General features: G+C 41.3%; 2 protein-coding genes across 7 annotated transcripts in view; one reads left to right on the top strand and one right to left on the bottom strand.

Annotated features, from left to right (window-relative positions):
• Positions 1 to 7,449, top strand: part of BBS4 (Bardet-Biedl syndrome 4) — a 51,812-nt gene extending 44,363 nt beyond the window's left edge. For both annotated transcript variants that reach the window (XM_067471421.1, XM_067471422.1), the window contains 6 exons: positions 755 to 907; positions 1,001 to 1,172; positions 3,130 to 3,199; positions 4,497 to 4,635; positions 5,477 to 5,678; positions 6,685 to 7,449. In XM_067471421.1, coding sequence (XP_067327522.1) covers positions 755 to 907; positions 1,001 to 1,172; positions 3,130 to 3,199; positions 4,497 to 4,635; positions 5,477 to 5,678; positions 6,685 to 6,830 — 882 coding nt within the window. In that variant the 3' untranslated portion in view covers positions 6,831 to 7,449. The remainder of the gene's footprint in view (positions 1 to 754; positions 908 to 1,000; positions 1,173 to 3,129; positions 3,200 to 4,496; positions 4,636 to 5,476; positions 5,679 to 6,684) is intronic.
• Positions 7,450 to 8,372: 923 nt separating this feature from the next.
• ADPGK (ADP dependent glucokinase) lies at positions 8,373 to 26,705 on the bottom strand. 5 transcript variants are annotated; one of them, XM_067471423.1, is made up of 10 exons: positions 26,252 to 26,705; positions 24,175 to 24,238; positions 23,898 to 23,953; positions 23,156 to 23,488; positions 21,356 to 21,581; positions 18,744 to 18,806; positions 17,384 to 17,504; positions 14,086 to 14,282; positions 12,312 to 12,410; positions 8,373 to 12,039 (listed from the first exon to the last, which is right to left on the bottom strand). In XM_067471423.1, the coding sequence occupies exons 4-10, from the start codon at positions 23,371 to 23,373 to the stop codon at positions 11,488 to 11,490; spliced, it is 1,476 nt and encodes a 491-aa protein (XP_067327524.1). In that variant the 5' UTR covers positions 23,374 to 23,488; positions 23,898 to 23,953; positions 24,175 to 24,238; positions 26,252 to 26,705; the 3' UTR covers positions 8,373 to 11,487. The 5 variants fall into 5 exon arrangements, with proteins under 5 accessions (XP_067327524.1, XP_060611226.2, XP_067327525.1 ...); XM_060755243.2 differs by lacking the exon at positions 24,175 to 24,238; XM_067471424.1 differs by lacking the exon at positions 24,175 to 24,238 and having other exon boundaries at positions 26,486 to 26,705.
• Positions 26,706 to 27,618: the final 913 nt, after the last annotated feature.

Genomic DNA, 27,618 nt, shown 5'->3' with positions numbered 1-27,618 from the left:
CTCTGGATGTAGGTGAACTACAACTCGCAAACTCAACATCAATACCCACCAAACCCTTCCAGTGTTTTCTGTTGGTCATGGGAGTCCTGTGTGCCACATTTGGTTCAATTCCATCATTGGTGGAGTTCAGATGCTCTTTGATTGTAGGTGAACTATAAATTCCACTATGATAGAATTGAACCAAACTTGACACACAGAACTCCCATGACCAACAGACAATACTGGGAGGGTTTGGTGGGCATTGACCTTGAGTTTTGGAGTTGTAGTTCACCTACATCCAGAAAGCACTGTGGACTCAAATAATAATGGATCTGGACCAAACTTGGCATGATACTCAATATGCCAAAATGTGAACACTGGTGGAGTTTGGGGAAACTCCACCAGTGCTGGGATTTATAGTTCACCTACCATCAAAGATGATTCTGAACTCCACCAATGATGGAATTGGGCCAATCTTCCCACACAGAACTCTCATGACCAACAGAAAATACTGTGTTTTCTGATGGTCTTTCGTGACCACCTCTGACACCCCTTTGTGACCCCCCCCCCCCAGGGGTCCCAACCCTTAGGTTGAGAAACACTGAATTATATTATCTTGTGCTTCTTTGAGAGGTCTCCAACTTGACAAGGTTCTTCGACCACAGCAAAATGTTTCTCCATTTCGTGTTTTGAAAATGTACTGTATTTACCCTGTATTTACTTTATTGCATGTAGCAAGCCAGCTAAAAGTGCATTGTTTATTTGTCCTTAAAAGGCCATCTTGGCAGCTGGCAGCATGATGCAGACGCATGGAGACTTTGACGTGGCCCTCACCAAGTACCGGGTGGTGGCTTGTGCGGTGCCTGAAAGCCCCCCGCTCTGGAACAACATTGGAATGTGCTTCTTTGGCAAAAAGAAATATGTTGCGGTACGTGTGCACATGCGCTTGATGTCCCTTGCCTGCTCTTCACAATCTTAGGCTGGCCTCTCTTTGCCTGAGCAGAGCTCTGTTTCCTTGCAGGCCATCAGCTGCCTGAAACGGGCCAACTACCTGGCGCCCTTTGACTGGAAGATCCTCTACAACCTTGGCTTGGTCCACCTGACTATGCAGCAATACGCCTCTGCTTTCCACTTTGTCAGTGCGGCCGTCCACCTCCAGCCAAAGTTGGCAGAACTCTACATGTTGTTAGCAGGTACACTGACCCTTTTGCTTAGTGACGGCCATGAAGATAGGGCTGATAATGGGCAGCAAAGGTTCCCTCCCTCGCTGAGGCAACCATGTAAAAGTTTAGGTATGTCGAGTTCTTGATATTAATGATACAGCCTCTCCCTGGAAGAATCCATACAAGTTTTTATTACTGTTTTATAGATTAGGTATTTGAGTCTGTGACTTGAAGGCAGCTCTAGCTTCTGATAAAATGAACATGAATGGAGTCCCTTCTAGCCAGATCTCGACTTCCTGTCTTGATTGACAGACATTCAAGTTACATCATTGTAATTTGAATAAGCCAATATGATCTGCTTGGGTGGTTGGATGGCCATCTCTAGGGAGTGCTTTTAATTGTGTCTACTTGCATGGCAGGGGGTTGGATTGGATGGCCCTTGGGGGTCTCGTGATGCTATGATTCTGTGGCTCTCAATCTTCACCCATTGAGAAGTGATGGACTTCAAACACAGAATCCCAAACCATCAGCTATGCTAGGTGGGGCTTCTAGCAGTTAAAACCGCAAACATCTGGAGCAGGAATGGGCAAACCCAGACCCAGGGGCCAGATGCAACCCCTTGGGCTCTTTTCTCAGGCCCTCCTCTCTCTCACCATCCTATCCTTCCTTTTCTCTTTCCTGCTTCCTCCTTTCCCTCTTTCTCCCTCCCTTCCACCCTTTTCTCCTTCCTTCTCTCTCTCCCTCTTTCTCCTTCCTTCCCTTTGCCTTTCCTTCTTACTTTCTTTTCTCCTACCCTCCCTCCCTCCCTCCATTCTCTTCCACCTTCCTTCCTTCCTTCCTTCCTTCCTTCCTTCCTTCCTTCCTTCCTTCCTTCCTTCCTCTCCCTCCCTCCCTCCCTCCCTCCCTCCCTCCCTCCCTCCCTCCCTCCCTTTCCACTCTTTTGTCCTTCCCTCCCTTTTGCCTTTCCTTCCTTCTCTCTTTCCTTCCTGCTTGCCTCCCTCCGTTCCCTCCATCCTTTCTGCTTCCATCCTTTCCTTCCACCCTTTTATCCCTTCTTCCCTCTTTCCTCCCTCTCTCCATCTTTCTTCTTTCTTTTTTCCCTTTTGTCCGTTCAGTCTTTCCTTCCTCCTTCCCTTCCCTTCTTTCCTTCTCTTTCCTTTCCTCCTTCCATCCTTCCCTTCCACTCTTTTGTCCTTCTCTCCTTTCCTCCCTTTTGCCTTTCCTTCCTCACCTCCCACCGTTCCCTCCCTCTTTCTGCTTCCATCCTTTCCTTCCAAACTTTCATCCTTCCTTCCTTTTTGTCTTTCTTTCCTTCTCTTTCCTTTAGCCTTCCCTTCCTTCCTTCCATCCTTCTCATTTCCCTTTTATCCTTCCTTCCTTCCTTTTTTTCTTCCTTTCTTTTCTTCCTTCCTTCCCTTCCCTTCCACCCTTTAATCCTTCCTTCCTTCCCTCTTTACTCTCTCCCTCCTTCCCTCTTTCTCCTTCCATCCTTCCCTTCCTTCCCTTTTGCCCTTCCTTCCTTCTCTCTTTCCTTCCTCGTTCCTTTCCTTCCATCACCGGACAGCCAGTCCTCCTAGCAGGGAGTGCTAGCATGCGGCCTCCAAGTTAGAAAGTTTGTCCATGCCTGATCTGGAGTGGCAAAGATTGAGAACTTCTGGATCTCCTCTACTTGACAGTGGCTCTCTAATATCTCCGGTTAAGCGTCTTCCCCATCGCCTACTGGCCAGGCAAGTCAATCGGAGACGGCAGTGATTGAACCTGGGGCCTTCTGCCAGAGAGACCTGCGTTCTGCCATTGAGCTTTGCCTCTTCATCTGCTGCTCTTTCCTACTTTTCTCTTATCTCAAGAAGGGCTTCGTATTCCCATCAGAGCTCCACTTTACTGCACTGTAGCACCTAAGAGGCAGACCCATGAGATGAGGCTTTGAATTATGTGTTTCTATACAAAGCCAAAGGAAATCACTACCATTCTTCTTTTCCTAATGCAGTTGCTTTGACAAATCTTGAAGATGCCGAGAATGCCAAACTAGCCTACCAAAAAGCTTCAGCGCTGGACACGTACGTGTTGGTGGTGGTGGTGGTGGTGCTTTTCTTTATTTGAGGCATTGCAAATGCCTGTGTATTTGGTCAGGATTATACCAGTGTAAGACGAGTGGCACAGTGGGTTAAACTGCTGAGCTGCTGAACCTGCTTAATGAAAGGTCCCCGGTTTGAATCTGGGGAGCGGGGTGAGCTCCCGCTGTTAGCCCTAGCTTCTGCCAACCTAGAAGTTCAAAAATATGCAAATCAATAGATACCAATCTGGCAGGAAGGTAATGGCGCTCCATGCAGTCACGCAGGCCACATGACCTTGGAGGTATCTATGGACAACGCTGGCTCTTCAGCTTAGAAATGGAGATGAGCACCAACCCCCAGAGTCGGACACGACTAGATTTAATGTCAGGGGAAAACCTTTACTTTTAAAATAAGAGATAGAATACTTTTCAGATGTATTTTACTTGAATGACAGCATATAATATACACTTGCTTGGAATAGGACATGCAAGACTCTCAGAAGCTGGCTGTTTGCAATGTCCAGGATTCTGCCAAATTCAGGATGCTTTGCCCTTCATAGTAAAATATTCTAGAATTCGGTACTTGATGTATCTTCAATGCAAAAGGAGTGTGGTAGGAGTTCCAAAACCAGCTAGAAATTTCTTGAGGTTGGAAAAAACAAGTGTTGATAGAAAGTGGTAAATTACAACACAGGAACCGAGACTTGTTTATGGAGCAGTCAAATCCTTGCCTTGCAACCACGGAGGTCGTTTTACTCAAGACTTACTCTCCTCCTGATGCAAGCTGCTAAGCTTGAAGGGCATTGCATGGGGTCTGTCACTTCCCAACTTGAGGATGCAGTGCTGGGCCCAGTACATCCAAGATGCTCATAAAAAGCAAATCTTTGACTGAGAAAAGCACCCTCTAGCTTTGGAGATAAATTTGAAATGGGGAAACATCATCTGCAGAAAGCCTCTTATCTTAGAGATTATCTGGAAGAGACTTTGCAGATTACACTCTGTGTAGCTTCTCTGTAACCTCTCCACATGTGCTTTGTCTTTCATCTATTCTAAACATCGAGCATTATTTATTTTGTAGGCTGTGTTGCATTCAGTCCTAAATGAGTGGGATTTGGCTTTGCAGAATCCTAATTATAGTAGGCCAGGTTCCAAGGCAACTCTGCAGTGGGGTCTCGGGTGTGTTCCAACCCATAGAGTTTGGTGGTAACTTGTAAATTCACTTCTTTTGAGACCAGCGCCATGTATATTTGCCTTTGGCTTGATCCTATTCATTTGTGTTTTCTGTCTCTTTGGGTTTTCAGGTGCAACCCTCTGATAAATCTCAACTATGCCATCCTCCTCTGCAACCAAGGGGACAAGAAGGAGGCCACTGTCCAGTACTATGAAATGAAGAAAAAGGTCCAGGCGTCAAAGGAGGGCACCGTCGAGTTTGATCCTGAGGTATGTTAGAAATCTAGATAAATCAAAATGTAATGTTCGTTTGTGGGATTAACATAACTCAAAAGCCACTGGACGAATTGACACCAAATTTGGACACAAGACACCTATCAGGCCAGCAAGTAACCATCACTCATAAAAACACTGAAAAACACAGCAGAAGGCACTTAAAAAGCCAAACTACAAAAATTATATTACAACGCATGCGCAAAACCACATATGTACACAAACACACATATATACACATATACCCAAATATATGCACACACACATATACAGAAAGGAAGGAAGGAGGAAGGAAGGAGAGAAGGAGGGAGAGAAAGAGAGAAAGAAGGAGGAAAGGAGAAAAGGAGAGGAAGAAAGAATGAAAGGTAGAGAAGGAAATAAAAAATGAAAAGAGGGAAGGAAGGAGAGAAGGAACAAAAGAGAGAAAGAGGGATGGGAGGGAGGAAGGAAAGAGACAAGGAAGGATGGAACTAAAGAGTAAAGGAAGCGAGAAAAGAAACAGGTAGAGAAGGAAGAAATAAGAAGGGAAAGAGGAAGGGAAAGAAAAAGTGGGAAGGAAGGAAAGAGGGAGGGAAGGAAGGAGAGAAAGAAAGGAGGGAAAGAGGGAGGGAAGGCTGGCCACAGCAACGCATGGCGAGTACAGCTAGTATTGTAAATAAATACGTTGGTATAAAGAGCTGACCGCACAGCCAGGTAGCAGTGTATCAGGTTCAGCTTCATGCCTGGGGGCAAGTCAAGTTCAATCAGAGAAGTGTTTCTATGAGAGCAGTAATGTTCATGCTATAGAACTCCACAAATGTTCATCTTTCTTCCTCCTCCTTCCTTCCTCATTTGGTAGATGGTGGACGTAGCCCAGAGACTGGGGGCTGCTTTGCAGCTTGGAGAGGTCGCAGTGTGGACTAAACCTTCCAAAGACGCCAAATCGAAGCCACGGGGGAGTGCCTCGGGAAAATCTTCCAGTGCACAGCCTTTGGGCTCCAACCAAGCCCTGGGCAAGGCTATGTCATCTGCTGCTGGGTACGCAAAGACCATGATCCAAGGTATGCCGGACTGTACTACATCTCTGTGTGGCCAACGTCAAGCTAATTTCTTCATTGTCTGAATGTTAGGAGAGAGTCAGACAACTGGGAGCTGTGCGGTGGCATCTGAAGGGACTGGTGCTTTGCCTCAATGTAATCTCATGGTCGGGAGGTTTCTCTAAAAGAGTGGTTCTTAAGCTGTGGGCCACGGACCACCAGTGGGCCGCGAGGAGAAAAATCTAGTTCATGAGCCCCCTTCCTCTTTATTTTATTTCCGCTCCTTTTGTGCCACCTGACACTCCTTCCCTGTCGCTGACCATGGCATATGTTCTGTATCAGAAACTAGAGCTGATGTGGTCTATCCAATGCAATTTTCTGAATCAGCACCCCAAACTGAATCTAAAGTTGACTAAAAACTGATTAGTAACCCTTTTGGTACTAATGTTGGAGAGTGGTTCCTGGTCAAATGGTCCCCGGTCAAAGAGGTTCCTGGTCAAAGTGGTCCCTGGTCAAGGTGGTCCCCGGTCAAAGAGGTTCCTGGTCAAAGTGGTCCCTGGTGAAGGTGGTCGCTGGTCAAAGAGATTCCTGGTGAAGGTGGTCGCTGGTCAAAGAGATTCCTGATGAATGTGGTCCCTGGTCAAAGAGGTCCCTGGTCGAGGTGGTTGCTGGTCGAGGTGGTTGCTGGTCAAGGTAGTCCCTGGTTAAAAAAGGTTGGGAACCACTGCTCTAAAAGGGTGAAGCAACTTGGCCTGAGTCACAGAAAGCCTCCTTAAAAAAATCAAGTTATTAAAAGTGTGGATAGGCACAGTCATCAGGGCGTCCCTGGGTAATAATTAAATAAATAGGAAGTGGTGACATCTTTGATTTTAGGAAAAGGTATCTGCTGTACGTTAATCATACAGGAAGCAGTGTAGAAATGCTCAAGTGAGCAGACCTCAGATATTTCACCACTTGTCTCTTAACGCAGAAGCTCTCTCTGCTGTTTGAAGATCTTATTTCAGGATTTCTGCTTATGCTCTTCCTCCAGGTTCTGGAAATTCGACTCAAATGGCAAAAGTTCCCTCCCTGCCCCTGGAGCCTAAGCCCAACTCAGAGCCCGATCCTGAGGAAGCCATAGAAGAGTCGGAGCAAAGTGAGCCAAGCCGGGCAGCAGGCCAAGGCAAGGACCCTTGAAGCCTCTGTTGCCTCTAGAGTTGCACAGCCCTCTCACCAGCTAGGCTTCTTAGGCACCAAGTCAATAGACATAGCATCTCACAAACCTTGCTCTAGTGCAAGGTGGAGTGCGCCAGTCCTCCTGTCCCTCCAAACAGAACGGATGGGGATTGTATGTGAAGCCTACTTTCTTCAGCTTTCCATGCATAGGTACTTTCAAGATGCCATCAATATTTCTGAAGAAGACTACCTTTCTGCATTGAGAGAAAACCTTGGGTTATAATCAACAACCCCCTGTGCGCTGCAGATGGGAGATTGCATCCTTCTCAGGCGGATCGGACTAACCTTTTCATAATTCATCTGAATTACCAGACAGATGTTAATGGCTGGAGGCCAGTATGAGGTAGCTGTTGTAACCCTCAAAGCAATGACTTGTTCAGCACTGTGCAATTTGGATTTGATCCAGCTGCAAATATTTTTGCAGCAGCCCTGTTTTCTGCTGCTACTTTGTACACTTCCTAGTAATTGGGAAGATGTAGCAGTGGAGCAATTCAACAGAAGAGAACTCCTTTGTATATTGAGGGAGTTTTCATACCTATAAAATAGTTAATAAATAGTTGGAAAGATCTTCTACATTTTACTTCCCTGATGTGGTACTGAATTCTTTTATAGTGTGAAGTGCGGAGGAATCGCTCCTGTAAATGTTGTGGCTTTTGTTTTGGAATTTCACACCTTGTAGATGACAACTGCAAGATACTCCACTTAGGCAGGAAAAAAGAAATGCAGATACAGAAAGTGGGACCTTGCCTGGCTTGGCAGCAGTATGTGTGAAAAAGATCTTGGAGTCTTCTTGGATAAGTTAAACATGAGCCAACAATGTGATGCAGCAGCAAAAAAAGTCAATAGGATTTTGCCCTGCATCAATGGAGTCTAATGTCTAGATCCAGGGAAGTCATGCTACCCATGTTCTATTCTGCCTTTGACTGACCACACCTGGAATCACACTGTGTCCAATTCTGGGCACCACAATTGAAGGGAGATGTTGACAAGCTGGAAGGTGACCAAAAGAGGGTGACTCAAAGGATGAAGGGTCTGGAGAACAAGCCCTATGAGGAGCGGCTTAAGGGTTAGGGTGAAGGCTCCTTCTTTGGAGACTTTTAAGTAGAGGTTGGATGGCCATCTGTGGGGGGTGTTTTGAATGCAATTTTCCTGCTTCTTGGCAAGAGGTTGCACTGGATGGCCCACCAGGTCTCTTCCAACTCTAGGATTCTATGACTGTTTCTGTGTCTGCATCCAGTCATGCTCCATCTATCTGCCTGCCTATCTATGTACCTATCTACCTATCTGGAAGAACCTGGAGACAACATTGGACCATTGTTGCATTCTGTCAAATGTAGCAATGGTCTAACTTTGTGTAAGGTATCTATCTTCTCACAGTTCTAAAATCATCGCTTTAGAAAATTCCTCTTTTGGACTACGTGCAGAACAAGATACATCTTTGCCAAGCTGTGACTGATGTAGTTACACATTGAAAACTCCAAATAATGACAACCAAGGGATATCTTTCTAAATGCAAAACAACATTTAGTGAAAATGCCACCCACAGTACAGAATATTTTAAAATCATATACACAAACATGATACACTGTTCAGAAACAATTATTTCATAGGAATACTACAGACAAAAATAATTTGGTAATAGATTTTCTTTAAAAACTATTTTAAAGTGTACTTTTTAGCTCTTCCAAATGTTGTCCAGTCTAGCCCTATTGTTATTTATGAAATCAGAACACAGACTGGAGCTTTCACATCACAGGTGACTGTCACAACCAAATGCTATGGCAACTGCCAGTAAAATAGTTGATGCTGTATGTCTGCTTTGCCCAAGCAATATTGTTCTTAAATGACACCGTCCAGACCCACAGGTTAGATTCTTGGGCGACTCCCTGAGAACTCGTCAGCCAGAAAGATGTAGTAACCTGACAGCATAAGGAAGACATTGTATCATTTGGAAGAGCAAAAAGAGAACAAAAGCAGGAGTGTACTGTTCAATAAAAGCTTCAGTTAATATCCATAGGGTTTCAGCTATAGGGAGAATGTACTTGTTTCACTACTCTGCTTTGCACTAGGAAGGTACTAAGGACATTTTCACTCATTAGCACAAGGAAGGCCCTGGCACTGGGCAAATTGCTGTTTTAGTGGAAGCTGGGATTAGCTTGGGGTCAGGGGATTTCACTCCTTCAGCAGCTGTGTTCTTCAAAAGTCTAATGAATTTTGTTGGTCCTGAAATCATTGGAGGCATAGTCCGAGTAATAAATACAACCAACCAAGATAAGACACCCAATACAGTGGGGAAAAGAGGGAAAGTCTCCAAGTGATCAGAAATACATTTTGAGAACTATATGTTCTGGAATATCTTTTTACACAGAATTGTTTTCAACTCTGTTGTATCCCTCCAATGAAGGATGAGAAGCATGTGGCTTTCCAGATGATGCTGTATTGCAACCACAATCCATCTTAGCCAGCACATGGCATTTTGAGGGATCACGCAAGTTGCATTCAAACATCTGGGAGGCCACCATCCTGGTTCAGTCACTTCCTGGCAAATGAGGTGGACGACAGTTACAGGTGTCACAAAGCCAGGCTCTGGTTTGTTGTGAATTTTCTGGGCTGTATGGCCTTGTTTCCAGAAGCATTCTCTCCTGATGCTTCACCTGCATCTATGGTAGGCATCCTCAGAGGTTGTGAGGTCTGTTGAGAACCACTGTTGAAAACCACTGTTCTAGGGAGTTCCAAAACTGTCTGTGCAGGAACAGGAGACCCATTTGTGCAGATCTCACAGGTGACCAGTCAAAGAAACATGGTTACAGGTAAGCAATCCATTCTTATTCAAAGTAGCATTAAAAAAAGCCAAAACCTCTCAATTTTTCTAAGTTCTCTAATAGTGCAAAACATCAGTTTGGCATAAACATAAATATCTCATTTGGAGAAATCAATTAAAAAAATGTTACTCCAATGTAGTCCTGGAAATCCTCTTGACATTTTAAAATATTCTTTGATGCTGAAAAAGTCTGTAGATACTAGGTTAAGCAAGACAGTAAATGTTAACCTTAAGAGCAGAAGATGCCTTATTTGACCAACACTAATCCTGGCCTGACCGGCTTCCATCACAACCTTTTGGAACCCTGAGGCCTTGTACTCCATCATTATTTGCAGCCATTTAAAAAACCTCACTACAACTTAAAAGAGGTAGGTTAGGCTACAAAGAAAGGAGTCTCGTGACTAAGACCTTCTTGGGCCCTGTCTGATCACAGTTTGACCTGGATTCCCCTTTCCAAATCCCATAATTCAGCTAACAGCCACCAGATTTTGCCTTCGCTCCAAAGTCCCATGTCACATCCCGCAGATTAATTCATTTCTATTGCTATGCGGCAGTACAAAAAATAATAATAAAAGGAGTGGAATGCATGATTGAAGGAGAAAGTCTGAATACATGACAGTGCAAGACAATTTCCTGAGCTAGGAAGGAAAACTTCCTGTGGTCATATAAATTCACCAGAATCTCATGCTGTTGCAGCTGCCAAGAATAGCAGGGAGTACGGTTCTCAGATTTGCTCTCTGCTGAAAATGCTATAAAGATCCAAGGCTTCCTCAACACAATTTTGGCATTTGCCTAGATTGACTGCCATTTTTGCCACATTAGGTTTAGTGAGGAGCAGTAGCTGTACTGTAAATTACTCTCACTTATTGTAAAGAGGATCAGATCACTGCCTTAGGTATAAACACATCAGTTACTAACAGGTGGAATAATTTGGTACGCAACTTGCTTGCATTTGAAGTCGCTGTGTCAAATAACAAGAGGTAGATTCTTCTGGCAGTAGCATCAATCAATACAGGGAAGTACAAAATAAGCAAACAGACACTTGCTTATGAATTTGCTTGTACATTAAGGGCCGGGTGAACATGGGTTCATCCATTTCATTGTGGCCTCGTTTTCGATAACAAACCAGATCTATGATCACATCTTTATGGCAGTAGCATCAATCAATACAGGGAAGTACTGTACAAAATAAGCAAACACCAGCCAAATGATAAGCAAATCTCATAAAGCAGTACCCTCGTTTCACTTCATTGGTCCAAAGCACCCACAGTTCAGCATATTTTGCTCACCATAAAAAAAAACAGACAATGCATTTCCCATTTCTAGAATTGGCAAAGCAAGCTCCGGTAATTTTTGCACAACGTAAGTGAATGGTAAATAGAAAAATATTGTTATCACACCTCTAACCAAACAAGCAAAAGGTTGGGTCTTGCTGCATTAGGAATATGACGCCACCTTTACTTTCCCCTTCCCAGAAAGAAGACAGAGCAAAGTACCAACATATATTCCCTGGAATAACTAGCTGATGGGTCTAGCTTTTTGCAGTCACTGCAAAGAAGACCTGCTTTCTTAAAGCAAAATTCGCTTTGGTTCACGGTGTCACTATAAGCCAAAGGTGGTCCCTCTATTCAATGGCACACCTTACCACGGAGTGATAGTCCTGCACCAACGCCCAGCAGGATCTGGTCTGTGCCTTGCTTTTATTCTTTGGTTCCCTGTATTACATACCGACTTCCAGTCCATGCCTGCATGGTTCAAATGTTTGCAGAGAGGTAAGTCGCGTCTCACTTTCTTAGGTTACTGAGAGTAGATTTCTGAATAAAGAAGTCCTTCTGCAGAAATGGCATCGCCAAGGCCAACGGTCCGCAGGGGGTCTTTGCACACCAGAACAGGAGTGTAATGGAATGTAACCCCATCTCTGTGCCATTCTGACACTGGTTCACTGGGATTTAAGGAGACTCTAGAGGCCTCCTCTGTCTTCGAAGTCTCAAACTCCAGCGGTGCCTTGAGGAAGACTCTGCTGGTATCAATTGTTTCGGTAGCACATGCTTGCACCCCTGCTGCTCTTGCGCCAGCGGCAACAGCGGCCACCTGGTTGACCCAATATCCATCCACAGTGGCTAGGACGTGATAGGCCAAGGTGTGAAAGTGGATCCGAGTCAGATCAGAGGCCTTCCTTGTAGTCCGTCCATGTTCCTTCAAGATCCAGAAAAGGATGTCACTGACGACACCCACATCTGGGATGCCGTTCCAGGATGTGAGGGAGGCGTGTGGTCCAGAAGCCGCCTGGGTGAGGAAGAGCAGCTCCTGCTCATTCAAGCCAATGGAGTCCACAAGAGGAAAGACCTGCTAACAGACAGAGGAAGTGAGAGCTTGGCTTCAGAGGAGATGAAGACAGAAGAGTCAAGTCTGACAAACAGAGATATGAAGCAGCATGTGCAAAGGGTATAAAAATGAGGCACTATGCTAGAGATTATGGTTGAATCTAGTCTCTTGAACCAAAATTTCTTGGACTAAAAGGACATCCTAAAGGGGATGCAAATATCTCCATTTAATTAACATCAGTTATCAAGCGCTAATATTTTAATAGATTACAGAGTGCATTCTGCCATATTGATTACCTGATGTATGATCTCAGTCATGAGGTCTGGGTCAGTCATACTGGCCAGTTCCAAATGTACAGGGACATCAGAAGGAATGTCGGAGATGGAAGCCACAGCCTGCAGATACCAAGGGTGAAAAATTTAACATACCAGAAGGCATTTACTACATATATAGTAATAAACGTGATCAGAATTGTCTTGTTAAAACTGTATTTGTTTTTACCAGTATTTGTCAGATATATTAAAAATTAACTAGGTATTTTTAATTACAAAAATGTGAGTCAAGCACTGAAAGGGTTAAATGAATGCAATGACTCAGCAAAAGCTGTAGTTCAATATAAGCTGGTGTGCCTGTTGCTTACTAATGCCTCAGTCTGAGAAAGCTCTCAGTGTGAGAGAAGCTTCTCTATGAGAGAGAACGCCTTAGTGGGAGAATAGGTCTCAGTGGTAGTAGGCCTCACTGTGGGAGGAAGGCCTTAGTCTGTGAGAGAAGCCTGTGTGTGAGGTAAGCCTCAGTATGAGAAGGCCTCATGTGTGAAGCCCCAGTGTGAAGGTTGAACATTATTTGTGTTATAGAAACCTTGTTGTTGTAAATAGTGCAACCATATTATTTTGTTATAAAGAAAAGCTTCCTAAGGAAGAGATAACACTGGTCTCTGTGTTTTATGTTCTTTTTATCACTTTGGGCTACTGGTGTTAGGTCATGCTGCTGCTGCTAAGTTACTCTGCTGTATATTTACGAGGAGGGTTTTTGTTAATAAGCCCACATGCCCAACAGTGTTGACAAAGATGTAGTATTAATAAATGAGGTCCTCAGGCAACCTTACGCACTTATCTGAGAGATTTGATTTAATAGGGCTTAATTCTTCTACACAGACATATGGGACTACACCAGTGGTTCTCAACCTGGGGGTCGGGACCCCTGGAGGGGTCACAAGGGGGTGTCAGAGGGGTCGCCAAAGACCATCACAGACAGTATTTTTCTGTTGGTCATGGGCGTTCTGTGTGGGAAGTTTGGCCTAATTCTATCGTTGGTGGGCTTCTGAATGCTCTGGTTGTAGGTGAACTATAAATCCCAGCAACTACAATTCCCAAATGTCCAGGTCTATTTTCCTCAAACTTCACCAGTGTTCACATTTGGGCATATTGAATATCCGTGCCAAGTTTGATCCAGATCCATCATTGTTTGAATCCACAGTGCTCTGTGGGTGTAGGCAAACTAGAACTCCCAAACTCAAGGTCAATGCCCATCAAATCCTTCCAGTATTTTCTGTTGGTCATGGGAGTTCTGTGTGCCAAGTTTGGTCCAATTCAATCGTTGGTAGAGTTCAGAATGCTCTTTGAATGTAGATGAACTATAAATCCCAGCAACTACAACTCCCAAATGACAAAATCAATGCTCCCATCCCAACCCCACCAGTATTCAAGTTAGGGCATATTGGGTATTTGTGCCAAATTTGGTCCAGTGAATAAGAATACATCCTGCATATCAGATATTTACATAATGATTCATAACAGTAGCAAAATTACAATTATGAAGTAGCAATGAAAATAATTTAATGGCTGGGGGTCACCACAACATGAGGAACTGTATTAAGGGGTCGTGGCATTAGGAAAGTTGAGAACCACTGGACTACACTCTAGAAGAACTCCAGTCACATGTTAGAGTGTCTCCTATGGAAGAAGAAAATAATTGTGTTCTTCAATGACAGTAAAGATGGTTTTGTTCAGCATCCAGAGAAAACCCTGTGAAACTGGAATTCAGGACGAACAACAATGCTCTGGCCTTTACCTCTAAGAGTCTTTTCTGACGTATCTCCTTGGTCTGTCCTTCCATCATGTGCAGGCCTGAGAGAACCACCAGGTCTGGATGAAACTCTTCTAAGCTGGACACAAAAACTTCAAGCATGTTCATGGCCCCATTCGATAGATCATGGGAGAAGATGAAGCGATTGGCACTTGGGGCTCTTACACTTCCCCACTCTTCACCTACAAAATGGCCCATAAACACACATGGAATTTCTGAATTAATTACAGATGTTATCGATTATTTTTGTTCATATGGTTAACAGTAGAATGAACCTACTTCATTGTAGCAAGGTTTATTTTTCTCCACTTCTAACGTATAACATTACTTCCTGGACAGAATCACTTTTTTATATGTGGGTGGGCAAAGTATGTTACACAGGCCAATTCTATAGCCTGTGGGACATAGAAAGGGTGAGTAATATTTAGCTGGTGCCCCCAAGTACACTCTAGGGCAGGCATGGGTCAAACTTCAGCCCTCCAGGTGGTTTGGACTTCAACTCCCATAATTCTTAACAGCCCCACGTTCTAAAAATGCTATAAAAATATTCAAAAGACTACATGGAGGGGGAATTTCCATTACATTTTGCAAGCCCCAGGAAAAGCCATTTTTGAAAATCAAGACACGGTAAAATGCCCCCATGTCCCAAGAAGTGTTTGGCGGTTTTTATTTTCTTTGTGAGAGCTGGTGTGGCCCTCCAAGGTCTCCCAGGGGTTAATGTTCCCCCTTAGCCTTCCAGGTGCTCATTCCTTCAGGACTTTGATTCTAAAGCACTGTTAAAACTATTGCCTCAGAGCAATCTACTGTAGCACCAAGGTGATCTCTTCTCTGCAAAACCTCTTGCTCTACACCCCGCTTTCTCTATATGCTTCTCTCAGTTTTGTTACCTAAGCCAGTCCAAGTGTTTGCTATTGATAAGGCTACAAGCCCAGTCTATATACCAGAATAAGAAAGACAGATAGGTACTGCAGACTAATTCAGCTTGAGAAGTCAGCCATAGCAGAACACTTGATGAACCAACCTGGACGCAGCATATTATTTGAGAACAATGAAATGCTGGACCACCTTAACAACTATCATGTCAGACTACACAGAGATGCCACGGAAATCCACAAGCATGTGGACAATTTCAACAGAAAGGAGGAAACCATGAAAATGAACAAAATCTGGCTACCAGTATTAACAAACTCTAAAATCAGGACAGTAAATAAAGAGCAACACTCAAAAATTCCAGATAAGAATCAACCAGGGCCAGCCAACATCTCCCAATGAAGAATTCCCCCAGGCAGCAACCATCCAAGTATTGAAGCTGCAAGGCCATTCAATGCTAATCAAAGTGGCAATTTGCAACATTCACACCTGCATCAAGCAGAGAAGAGTTCTTTCTCCCACCCTGGACATTCCATATATATATATATATATATACCTCACTAGTCTAGTTTCCAACAGATCCCTCAACCTCTGAGGATGCCTGCCATAGCTGTGGGGAAAACACCAGGAGAGAATGCTTCTGGAACATGGCCATACAGCCCGCAAAACTTACAGCAACCCAGTGCTTCTGACCATGAAAGCCTTCAACAACAGAAAGACAGACAGCTTGAAACAAGGATGCCTCATAATTCTGCAGTCTGGTTTTGCTGAATGAAACCAGGATGTGTGCAACTTAACACATTTGCACACGATCCTATTTAAAATGAATAGGCAAGAAGTGTTCCACTCCATTACCACTCTCTTCAGATTTAACATGTAAAGAGCTTGCCTTTAGATACAGGTCATTAATTCTTCATGACCTCGGCAGGATCTGTGACAGAAGTGATGATGGAAAGGGCTGGCTAGTGATTTTCAGTCAATTTCAGCACAAAATGCACGAAGAAAGACAGAGATGAAGTACAAGGACTCTGGAATACCTGTATTTTCATATACGTAACAACAAGAACAACTACTACTATTACTATTACTACTACTACTACTACTACTACTACTTTATTTTTGGGACTCGGGGCGGCTTACATAGGGACAAGCCCAAGCAAACATAGTTAAAATATAACACATTAAAATTCATAAAACAGTGGCAAAACAAAATAAAACAAACAACAGCATAACACACTATAAAAACAACCATCAAGCAGACAACCAGTACCTGAAATAGCAAAACAGTTCTGGGATCATGGGGGGGGGGGGGGGGGATACAAATCAGTTGAGGGCAGGGCAGATAGATAAAGTGCAAGTGTGAGATGACAAAATTAGGGATAAGGGCAATATGAGGTCGAACACTAAGACTCTGGGCAGGAAACAGTAGTAAAATGCAGGGACTGGATTTTGGGTCATAACTGGGAGTTGGAATTTCTGGGGAAATAATATATCTTGAAGATAGGTAATTTTGGGCCATATACTTTTAATAATGTTGGGCATGAAACAAAGTTTGTGTGTAGTGAGCTATCGAAAACCAAAGGTGTCATTACTTTAGCAACCCAGGTGGACAATTTTGGATTTTAAATTTCTGAATAAGGGATGCTAAACCTGTCCAGGAACTTTACCCACAGTATTGCATAGGAATTACAACAGTTATCTTTATAATCATTGTAGAAAAGTAGCCTAGTATTATTATTATTAATATTATTATGCATATGTTTATTTATCGATAGTAAAGGTAAAGGTTTTCCCCTGACATTAAGTCCTTTTGTGTTGGGATTCTGGGGCGTGGTGCTCATCTCCATTTCTAAGCCGAAGAGCCAGTGTTGTCTGCAGACACCTCCAAGGTCATGTGGCCAGCATGACTGCATGGAGCGCTGTTACCTTCCCACTGGTGCGGTACCTATAGATCTACTCACATTTGCATGTTTTTGAACTGCTAGGTTGGCAAAAGCTGGAGGTAATTGTCCCCGGATTCGAACCTGCGGTCTTTTGGTTAGCAAGTTCAGCAGCTCAGCGATTTAACCCACTGCACCATCAGTGGCTCCTTATTTATCGATATGTATATGTGACATAAAATTGTTGCCTCTATAAAGCTGCCCTGAGTCCCCTTCAGGTTGAGAAGGGTGGGGTACAAATTTGGTAATAAATAAATAAATAAATATTGTTATGACAATCATTCCCATATTATTTCAGCTTCGGCTTAGAGCTACTGCCTGCTTAGTGGATTCAGAATAACAGAATAGAATAACAACTTTTTTTATCAATAGCCAACTTCTTCTTGTGCTCAAACCTGCACTGCACCAACCATCACAATATGCTATTTAATATAGCAACAGGAAGGAGGGCTGTTTTTATTCATGGGTCATACCTGCTTGATATTCCAAAATAAGATGAAATTCATCAATTTCCTGCATTGATTCCGGAGGGACAATTACATTTTCATCAAGCAGCTCGTGCAGCTTAGGACCAATTGGGCCACACAGCAAAACCTAAAAGCCAAGAAATTGACAGCAGCTTATAGTTAATTTTTCTATGCAGGAAAATGGAGCCTTCTCCCCCTCTGCCCTGAATCTGCCATTCTATAAAACATTCACAATTCTTTTTTGTGGTGTCTGTGAAAATCACACATATGGGATTTTCCTGCACATGCATAACAAAATCCTGTATATGCGAATTTCACAGATCACCACACGAAGAAACACAGTTACAGATAAGCAACTATTCCTTATTCCCTCTCCTCTTAGATAACTTCTACATGCAGGACATATCTATTTCTCAGAACATTTCACGTTAGAATACTTATGAGTAAGAAGCTTTAGGAAACTCTCAAAGCCTTTTTGAAGGGACATCTGAGAAAAGGAAAATATGATATATTCTCATACTGTCCAGCACAATAAAAACAGGACATCAGCTGACATCTGAAGGCAGATTTCTTTTTTTTTTAAAAGTTAGTCCTAAGTATTCAGCACCACCTCTTCTCCGTTTGCAACAGGAGCCATCTTAAATTTGTCATCGACACAAACCTGCAGAAATCTACTGACATAGTTAGTCCATTACTGTTTATGCTGTTCTGAAACTTGGTAAAATGTCACACTGTTGGATTTTTTTTAATGACAAGTACATCTTTTTCAAACTACTTTCTGACTAGGAAGTCAGAAAGATACCCACTCTCAAAAGAGTTAGTGGAAGGTTATTTAAGGACCTGTCTACTCACATTTGTTCACTCAAGGCAGCTTCACACATTGCCTTACTTTGCTGCAGCTGCTCTTTTCTTCAGCATCTCCTGCTTCCCACAGCCTGAGGGCTATTTTATTTTTTTATTAGAGTAATACACTTCATACTTACATGCATATTCTAACTAGAAATGTTGAGAGTCCATAACAGCTACGGTGTCATAAAGGAACATGCATAAGTGCCACTGTCTATGCTTTTTTATATATTTCATGCATTATTCCACACTACTTTGCCAGTGTACACAGCTCATTGCCTTGCAAAAACATAATCTGAAAAAAGCGGAAGAGTGTCTCACGAGATATCTACAAACACATGTACGCTATCATAGGTTTGTGTCATTGGCGGGATGTTGACTGCTTTGTTGAAAAACCCTCCTGGATATACTGGTATACTGGATACAAGGAGGAAACTGGCCAGACACTATGCCCAGGGAAAACCAAGGAGATACCCAAGTATATAGATAAACTGGTGAAGCCTACAAATTGGATACCTACCTTCAGGTCAGGATTATTTGCAAGTTTCTGGCCAATGAGAGCAGCATTTCCTCCCACATAAAACTGCAAGACAAGCACATGTTTAAGCAGCAATTCCAACTTAAGTGACAGAACTTTATGATTTCACAAAGCTTGATATTTTCACTACTCCAAATATACAATGTAGTTATTTGTGCAATAACTTGAGTTCCTGGATTTAGTAGTGTTTATGCACCTTTCCACATGCTCCTATGAAGCAAGAGGCTATACTGATGGCAGCTAGCAGGTTCTCCCATTTTAAGAGTTGCTGTGAAGCCAGACTAAATATGCCAAACAGCTACTGGACAGCAGTACTAGGAAGCCAAGATAACTAAACTGAGACTATGATAATGTGGACATATGACAAGACATGACTTACTAGAAAAGACAACAGTAAAAGAGGGAGACGACACTGCAGATGGACAGAATCAATCACAGCCCTGAGACAGAAAGCCCTGAGTGGGGCTGTTAGCAAGAAGGACACATGGAGGTTTCTCATTCATGAGGTTACAATAAAAATCCATGTTGTCTTGATAGCAGTCAATAACAACAAATGTCAAATATGGCTGTTCTTTTTGGCCATCAGCTAGTGAATTTTCTTCTTGTTTTCCTTCTCCCAGATAAGTAGCACATTTTTGATGCTAACACTGGTAGCAAACATCTCACATCAAACCACGGCCAATGGCTCTCTCCTCACAAACTCAGGAGTCCAGGTCTCTGAGTAAATGCAGTGCCCAAAAACGAATCAAGGAACATGAAAGGCACTGCAGACTAATTCAGCCTGAGAAGTCAGCCATCGCAGAGCACCTGAAGAACCAACCTGGACAGAGTATATTATCTAAAAACACAGAAATGCTGGACCACTCGAACTACCACCATGTCACAGAGAAGCCATTGAAATCCACAAGCATGTGGGCAATTTCAACAGAAAGGAGGAAACCATGAAAATAAACAAAATCTGGCTACCAGTATTAACAAACTCTAAAATCAGGACAATAAATAAAGAGCCATACTCAAAAACAGGAGAATTCCAGACAAAAATAAATCAGGACCAGCTGATACCTCCCAAAGGATTCCCCCAAGCAGCAAGCAGCCAGGCTTTGGAGCTGCAAGGCCATTAAATGCTAATCAAGCTGGCCAAGTGCAACATTCACACTTGCCTCAAGCAGACAAGAAGTCTTTCTCCTACCCTGGACATAAATCTCACTTGCCTAGTTTCCAATACACCTCACAACCTCTGAGGATGCCTGCCATAGATGTGGGCAAAATGTCAGGAGATAATGCTTCTGGAACATGGCCATGTAGGCCAGAAAACTCACAGCAATCCACTATACTATTAAATTCTCCAATTTAAGTAGAAAAGAGAGGTTCCATAAAAATAAGAAACGTATGAAAACTGTGGCAAGCTTCGTACAGTTTAAGCAAAATGCCCTGCAGCTCCCAAAGGTAAGGTAAACAGAAGCATGATAAAATGAGGGCCTTAAAGTTATTGATCAAATTTAAAATTAAGTTTAGTCTGAAGGTAAACATAATAGAAAGGATGACAAAATAAGCCATCCATTCAAAAGAGATTTAGAGCTTTTTGTGCCATGGAGATGACTAAGTTGTATAGTTCTGCACAAACATACATAGATAAACAGAGTCAGAAGAGACTCAGCACCAAATATCAGCATCAAGAAACACTGGCTTTAAGTGGCCTTGAAAAACTGGCCTGTGTTACTTTTCAGTATTTGGAGAGGTTTCACATTTTTGTTCTTCAAGCCACTCACACACTGCTGCCAGCAGCTTTAAATAATTAAATCAACTTTCCATTGTGTTTGAAATATACAATGATACTATTTATTAATGCTTCTATTTTAAAAAAAATATCTGTATATAGATCAGGCTTTAGTCACAAAATGAAAAAAGGACATACAACTTAATGAAAGATTAAAAAAACTGCTAAGGAGCTTGACACAAATTATTTTATGTGGCTTAAGTTTTACAGGACAACATCCATCTTTATCAGATTTTGATTCATGTATCAGATGAAACAGCGTATCTTACAAATATCAGTCTTAGGCTCATTTCCTCCACCCCACTTCCTCTCTCCTCCCTGCTGGGAAAACAGTAATTAAACAGCAGACCAGATAATTATTTGAACACAAAATCTTTTCCGAGATGGGGAGATGAAATCTAGCGCTTCAATCTCTCTCGGCAAGAGGAGATCCTGCATTCAGATAATCACAAGACCTACCATTTCGTGACTAAATTTTAGTCATTTATTGTTTGCAGTGAGAGCTGCAAGAAGCCAACCAATATGCATACATAACAAATACTACATTTGCTCTGGCAACAACACATTTCTTTTTTGTGCCACAAGATAAAGTTTGTTTTTGCTTTCTTAATTTTTATGCCATAATAAAAATATTTTGCATCTACACAGTTCACATCTAAACATTTTGTGCATATCAAGTGGGAACAATTTCAATAAAATACAATTCAATTCTAATAGGAAAAAATTGTAATTGGAAAAAAGTCAGAAATGATTCTCTTCTTGAAGACACTATATGTCACAGAGTTTTGATGGATTTGCTCTCAAGTAAACAATATACCTGTGCTCCAGGATCCTCTGAAGCAGTCTGTGCAATTTGATGGAAGGAATCAGGATCACTGAAGAAGCGCTCAGCTGCGGCTCCCTTCTCCATGAAATAGATGAAGGCTTCCTTTAAATCTGTTCTGGAATGTAAGACTGAATGGTCTTGTCCTTTCCCTGGATCTAGGCCAAGGGCCTGCAACAACTTCACACCAGAAAGGACCACATCTACACAGGCATTGACCCTGCAAAAAGTAAATTTAAACATATAGTTAGGAGAGTCTCTTTAAGGTGTACTTCTATATGGATTTTTTTTTATAAGAACACAAGACCGGTATTCTGTCTAGAATTTGATAGAAGACACCAAGGAGTCATATGGTTACTTCTTACTGAATGGGAGTGTAACCAATGCAAATGTATTCTGAAGTTAAACGCTTCTTTAGGTAAGTATGTATAGGCTTGCAGCATTCATGTGGTTTAAAGATCACGTTGATTTAATTGTGGGTGGTGTTTCCATTTTCTGTAGTAGATTAATACCTGGAGGCTAAAAATGTTCTGAAACTGGAGTATGAACAAATGAACTCAATACACTTACTTCTGAGTAAAGATTACAGTATTGTGCTGCAAATCTTAGTTGTAAAGGCACTCTTGCATGAATTTAGTAAATTTAATTGAAATTCTATTGCTAATGTTTGTGTGCAGGGATTTATCAGAAAGCAAAGGTAATCTGTATGTCATTGCTTTGCCTTCCATATTTACCTGACCAAGAAACTACTATTCAAATCCATCACATCAAGAAATTGCTGCAGTGAGATATTCAGTTGATATAGGAGTCTGTTTACAGCACACGTATAGTACAGTCACTTGGAAATACAGTACAGTATAGGACGGTTTTAAGTATAATTTGGTTAACATGCAACCAATAAGCAATGTACCTGTATGCTAAATACATGAACTCTGTAATTAAATTAACTTTTAACGAAGACTACTGATTTTTGGTCTCTTGAGAGCATGATTTAAAAGAAATATATTTTATGCGAGAATAGATATATTTTGGCAAATGAAATAACACTTCTGAAGATCTGCTATATATATATATGTCTGTCTGTATGTATGTATGTATAAATAATGCATTGGCATATCTTTGTTCCTAACAGTTCAAAGAGATAACTAGGGATATCAGTCTAACAGCTGAGAAACTTAATTGGCCTTGCATGAATACTAGTGGATATTTACCACTAAGGAGAAGATTGACTCAAGCGAGATTTTAACTCTTCTCAGGAAGATCATACTTTACAAAAGGTTATGGTCTCTAACAAGGCCATGACTTTCCAAATGGTTATGATTATTTCAAGTAATGTGAATACCAATGAATCTCCAAAAGGGTCACGCTTCCAAAAGCCTGCAGAGATTCCTGGTTTTCCCAATATTTACTGGGTGTGGACCCCAACATTTTGGTCAAGAGAAGAAAAAGACAAGAAGGTACCCTCTTTCTTAAGTTTTCTTATTAACTCCCATGCCACCAAAACCTGAGGTAGCTGCCTCATGGTAAGGCTGATCCTGGAACAGTAATCCACCATATTTTGCACAAGACCACCATGATGGTGCAGGATCGACTGTCATCCTACACTGCTGTATACACTTAAGTACATGCTTGCTGTAGAATAAGAACATACAAGGACTTCTCTGCAAACAAGCTGACATGGAAAGAACTCTCTCTCAAAGAATATTTCAGGACCACTGTTCTTCATCAATAATAGTTATCTGTTGAGCAGACGATGCATAAGAGCAATATATGAAATAATACCACACTACTCACCCTACAGCAACACGATTCCACTGTTTGGCTGGTCTGATGATAAGTGCATCCCAGGCAGCTGCCATGCTGCTCTCTGCGGATGGACCTTCATCCTGAAGGTGGCACAAGAAGAAGCCAGAGAAATACTCCAGTACTGAGTCAGGGAGCTCAGGGTCTAACAAGAAGACGTAGCCGGTTGCAAGGGCCAGCAGGGCCACACATACTGACTTGTGCCACATATTCACGTCCAGAAGCCAAGACTACGCGAGAGCGATTTATATGCCGCTTTTCTCTCCTCTTGCCAGGAAACTGCTTCTTCCACAATCACCACCTTCATATATTACTGCTCACGGCCTATTCATAAATAGACACAGATGTCAGTCTTTGTACAGCAACCATAGAATCATAATTATAATCAGATCTTTCTTGCTTCCTGGTCCTTTCTTGGTTCCACTCCCTCACCTTCCTGCTCACCTTCCCCTTTTCATATCCTTGCCTTTTCAGGCTCTACTGTGTTGCAGCATTGCACAGCATTTATTCAATCATTAACACTGGAACAATATTTTTAAAAAGTGGCGGGAGGGAATGCAAAGCTGCTCAGAAAACTGGGTTGGAGTGGGAAGCGGCCTTCCTCCTCTACATGCAGAGTTGCCTCCGAAATATATACAACCTTTAGCAGCTAACAGTATTTATGATGATTATTTTAAAGTGTAGCAATGCATTTGCTCAATGTGTCAAAACACTGAGGTGTTGCAAAACTCACCAAGTTTCTCTTGTCATTTTTTAACATTCCTCTTCTATTGAAATCCTTTTTGTCATCTTAAGGGTGTATATATTTTGGGAAGAAATGAAAAACAAAGTATTCATGAATTAGAAGCTATTTAAGGGTATACACATGTTTGACAAAAATTGCTATATATAAATGCACACACACACACATATTCCAGAATTAGAAACTGTTAAAAGGTGTTTGTGTTTGTCTATCTATCTATCTATCTATTTCGGGGGGTGGGGACTTATAAACTGTTAATGGTACATACTTTCTAAAACTCTTTAGGAATGGCTTCTAGAGGAGTCTTCGTACAGGTGAGGAGGGGGTGTACTCTAAGAACAAACATTGAGGGGTCATGGCAATATCAGGTTGTATGGTTAATCACCAAATAATAATAATAATAATAAAGACAAGAAAAATATGCAGAATTATAAGGTGTTCAGGTGTATTATTTACGGCATTTATTTATTTATTTATTTGCTTTATTTCTATACCACATTTTTCAGCCCTTAACAGGCGACTCAATGCGGTCATATTTATTATTATTTATTTATTACATATACATTTCTGAGGGTAACAATAATAGTGATAGTAATGATAATAATAATAATAATATGCAGAATTATAAGGTGTTCGGGGTGTATCCATTTCATAATATTTTATTTATTTATTTACTATATTTATATCCCACCCTTCATACCCTGTACAGGACAAAATAATAATAATAATAATAATAATAATAATAATAATAATATGCAGAATTATGAATTGTTAAAAGTGTACACATTTCTGAGATAATAATAATATGCAGAATTATAAGGTGTTTGGGGTGCATCCATTTCTGAGGGTAAAATAATCATAATATTTGATTTATTGATTGATTGATTGACCATATTTATACCCCACCCTTCACACCCTGTATGGGACAAAATAATAATAATAATATGCAGAATTATAAGGTTTTCGGGGTGTATCCATTTCTGAGGGTAAAATAATCATAATATTTGATTGATTGATTGATTGATTGACCATATTTATACCCCACCCTTCACACCCTGTATGGGACAAAATAATAATAATAATAATAATATGCAGACTTTTGAATTGTTAAAAAAGTGTACCCATTTCTGAGGGTAAAATAATCATAATTGATTGATTGATTGACCATATTTATACCCTACCCTTCACACCCTGTATGGGACAAAATAATAATAATAATAATATGCAGAATTATAAGGTTTTTGGGGTGTATCCATTTCTGAGGGTAAAATAATCATAATATTTGATTGATTGATTGATTGATTGATCATATTTATACCCCACCCTTCACACCCTGTATGGGCCAAAATAATAATAATAATAATATGCAGAATTATAAGGTTTTCGGGGTGTATCCATTTCTGAGGGTAAAATAATCATAATATTTGATTGATTGATTGATTGACCATATTTATACCCCACCCTTCACACCCTGTATGGGACAAAATAATAATAATAATAATAATAATAATAATATGCAGACTTTTGAATTGTTAAAAAGTGTACCCATTTCTGAGGGTAAAATAATCATAATATTTTATTTATTGATTGATTGATTTACCATATTTATACCCCACCCTTCACACCCTGTAGGGGACAAAATAATAATAATAATAATAATAATAATAATATGCAGAATTATGAATTGTTACAAGTGTATACATTTCTGAGGTTATAATAATAATAATAATAATATGCAGAATTATAAGGTATCCTGGGTGTATCCATTTCTGAAGGTAAAATAATAGTGATGGTGATGATAATAATAATAATAATAATAATAATATGCAGAATTATAAGGTGTTTGGGGTGTATTATTTTTGTATCCATTTCTGAAAGTAAAATAATAGTGATGGTGATGATAATAATAATAATAATATTCAGAATTATAAGGTGTTTGGGGTGTATCAATTTCTGAGGGTAAAATAATCATAATATTTGATTGATTTATTGATTGATTTACCATATTTATAACCCACCCTTCACACCCTGTAGGGGACAAAATAATAATAATAATAATCAGAATTATAATGTGTTTGGAGTGTATTATTTAGGGCATTTATTTATTATTATTTATTTATTATGTATACATTTCTGAAGGTAACAACAATAGTAATGATGATGATGATAATAATAAGAATTATAAGGTGTTTGGGGCATTTATTTATTATTATTACTAATTTATTAGGTATACATTTCTGAAGGTAATAATAATGATAATGATGATGATAATAGGCAGAATGTGAGGGTGCTGTGGGCCTCGATGTGGGCCTCTTCTGAGGAGAGCAAGCGCGGCCTGGATTTACCTCACGGGAAGGAAGGCCTCAGCCTGGCCTCCCGCTCTGTCCCGCCTTCTCTCCGGTCCCCAGCTTGTGGAGAAGCCTCCCCATCCAACGGGGCCTCCTTCCTTCCTTCCTCCGTCAGCAACCCGGGCCCTGCCTCCCGCCTCGCTCCCTCATCGCCTCAGCCACGTCGGAGGGAAAGCCGGCCGCTCGCCCGCCCGCCTCCAAGCAGGCCTCCCCCTTACGCCATTTCCGTACCCATTTCTCCCTTCGGGCCGCCCTACGCCGCCGTAAACGCGCTCCGAGAATAGTCCCTAGCTCACGCTCTACGTCCACCTGAGGAGATAGCGTAGATGCCTCCGCTTCTTCCGCAGAGGCTGTTTCTGAATGAGGGCTCCGGAGTCGCCTCCTCCGAGGCGTTAGATGTCAATCAAATGGGATGTACCAATCTTCGGGAAAGGAGGGGGGGAAGTAATAAAACAGAAGGGAAAACGGGGGGAGGTGCAGATGGATTGGGCCGAGAGAGGAAGGAAAAGAAGGAGGAGAGGGAAAGAGACTGGGAGAAACCATCAGAAGAGAAGAGGGGGAAAAAGGGGGATGTATTGGAATGTACCACAAGGTTCCTCAATAGAAGAGCATAAGAGTGTATGTATATACAGGGTTAGTCAAAATGAATAGGCCAATTCGGGTACAATTAATTTTCTTATTGGCCTATTCATTTTGACTAACCCTGTATTGTGTTAGATTTTAGCCTGTTGTTGTAAGCCGCTCCGAGCCCCAGGGGAGTGGTGGCATATAAGTTTGAATAATAAATAAATAAATATATACATCTCTCTCTCTCTCTCTCTCTCTATATATATATATACATATACATCTCTATTTATATGGTATATATGTGTGTGTATGTCTATATGTATGTGATATATATCTGAGTGTGTGGTTGTGTATATACACACACATCTCTATATGGTATATATATGTATGTGATATATATCTGAGTGTTGTGAATATGTGTGTATATACACACACACATCTCTATATGGTATATATGTGTGTGTATGTCTATATGTATGTGATATATATCTGAGTGTGTGGTTGTGTATATACACACACATCTCTATATGGTATATATGTGTGTGTATGTCTATATGTATGTGATATATATCTGAGTGTTGTTGTGAATACATATTCACACACACACACCTCTATATGGTATATATGTATGTGTATGTCTATATGTATGTGATATATATCTGAGTGTTGTTGTGAATGTGTGTGTGTATATATATACACACACACACACATATACACATCTCTATATGGTATATATGTGTATGTCTATATGTATGTGATATATATCTGAGCGTGTGGTTCTGTATATGTATATGTAT

Source organism: Anolis sagrei, chromosome 9 (assembly GCF_037176765.1).
Source record: "Anolis sagrei isolate rAnoSag1 chromosome 9, rAnoSag1.mat, whole genome shotgun sequence".
NCBI lineage: Eukaryota > Metazoa > Chordata > Lepidosauria > Squamata > Dactyloidae > Anolis > Anolis sagrei.
The sequence above is the reverse complement of the archived record's forward strand: the minus strand, read 5'-3'. Positions and strand labels throughout refer to the sequence as shown.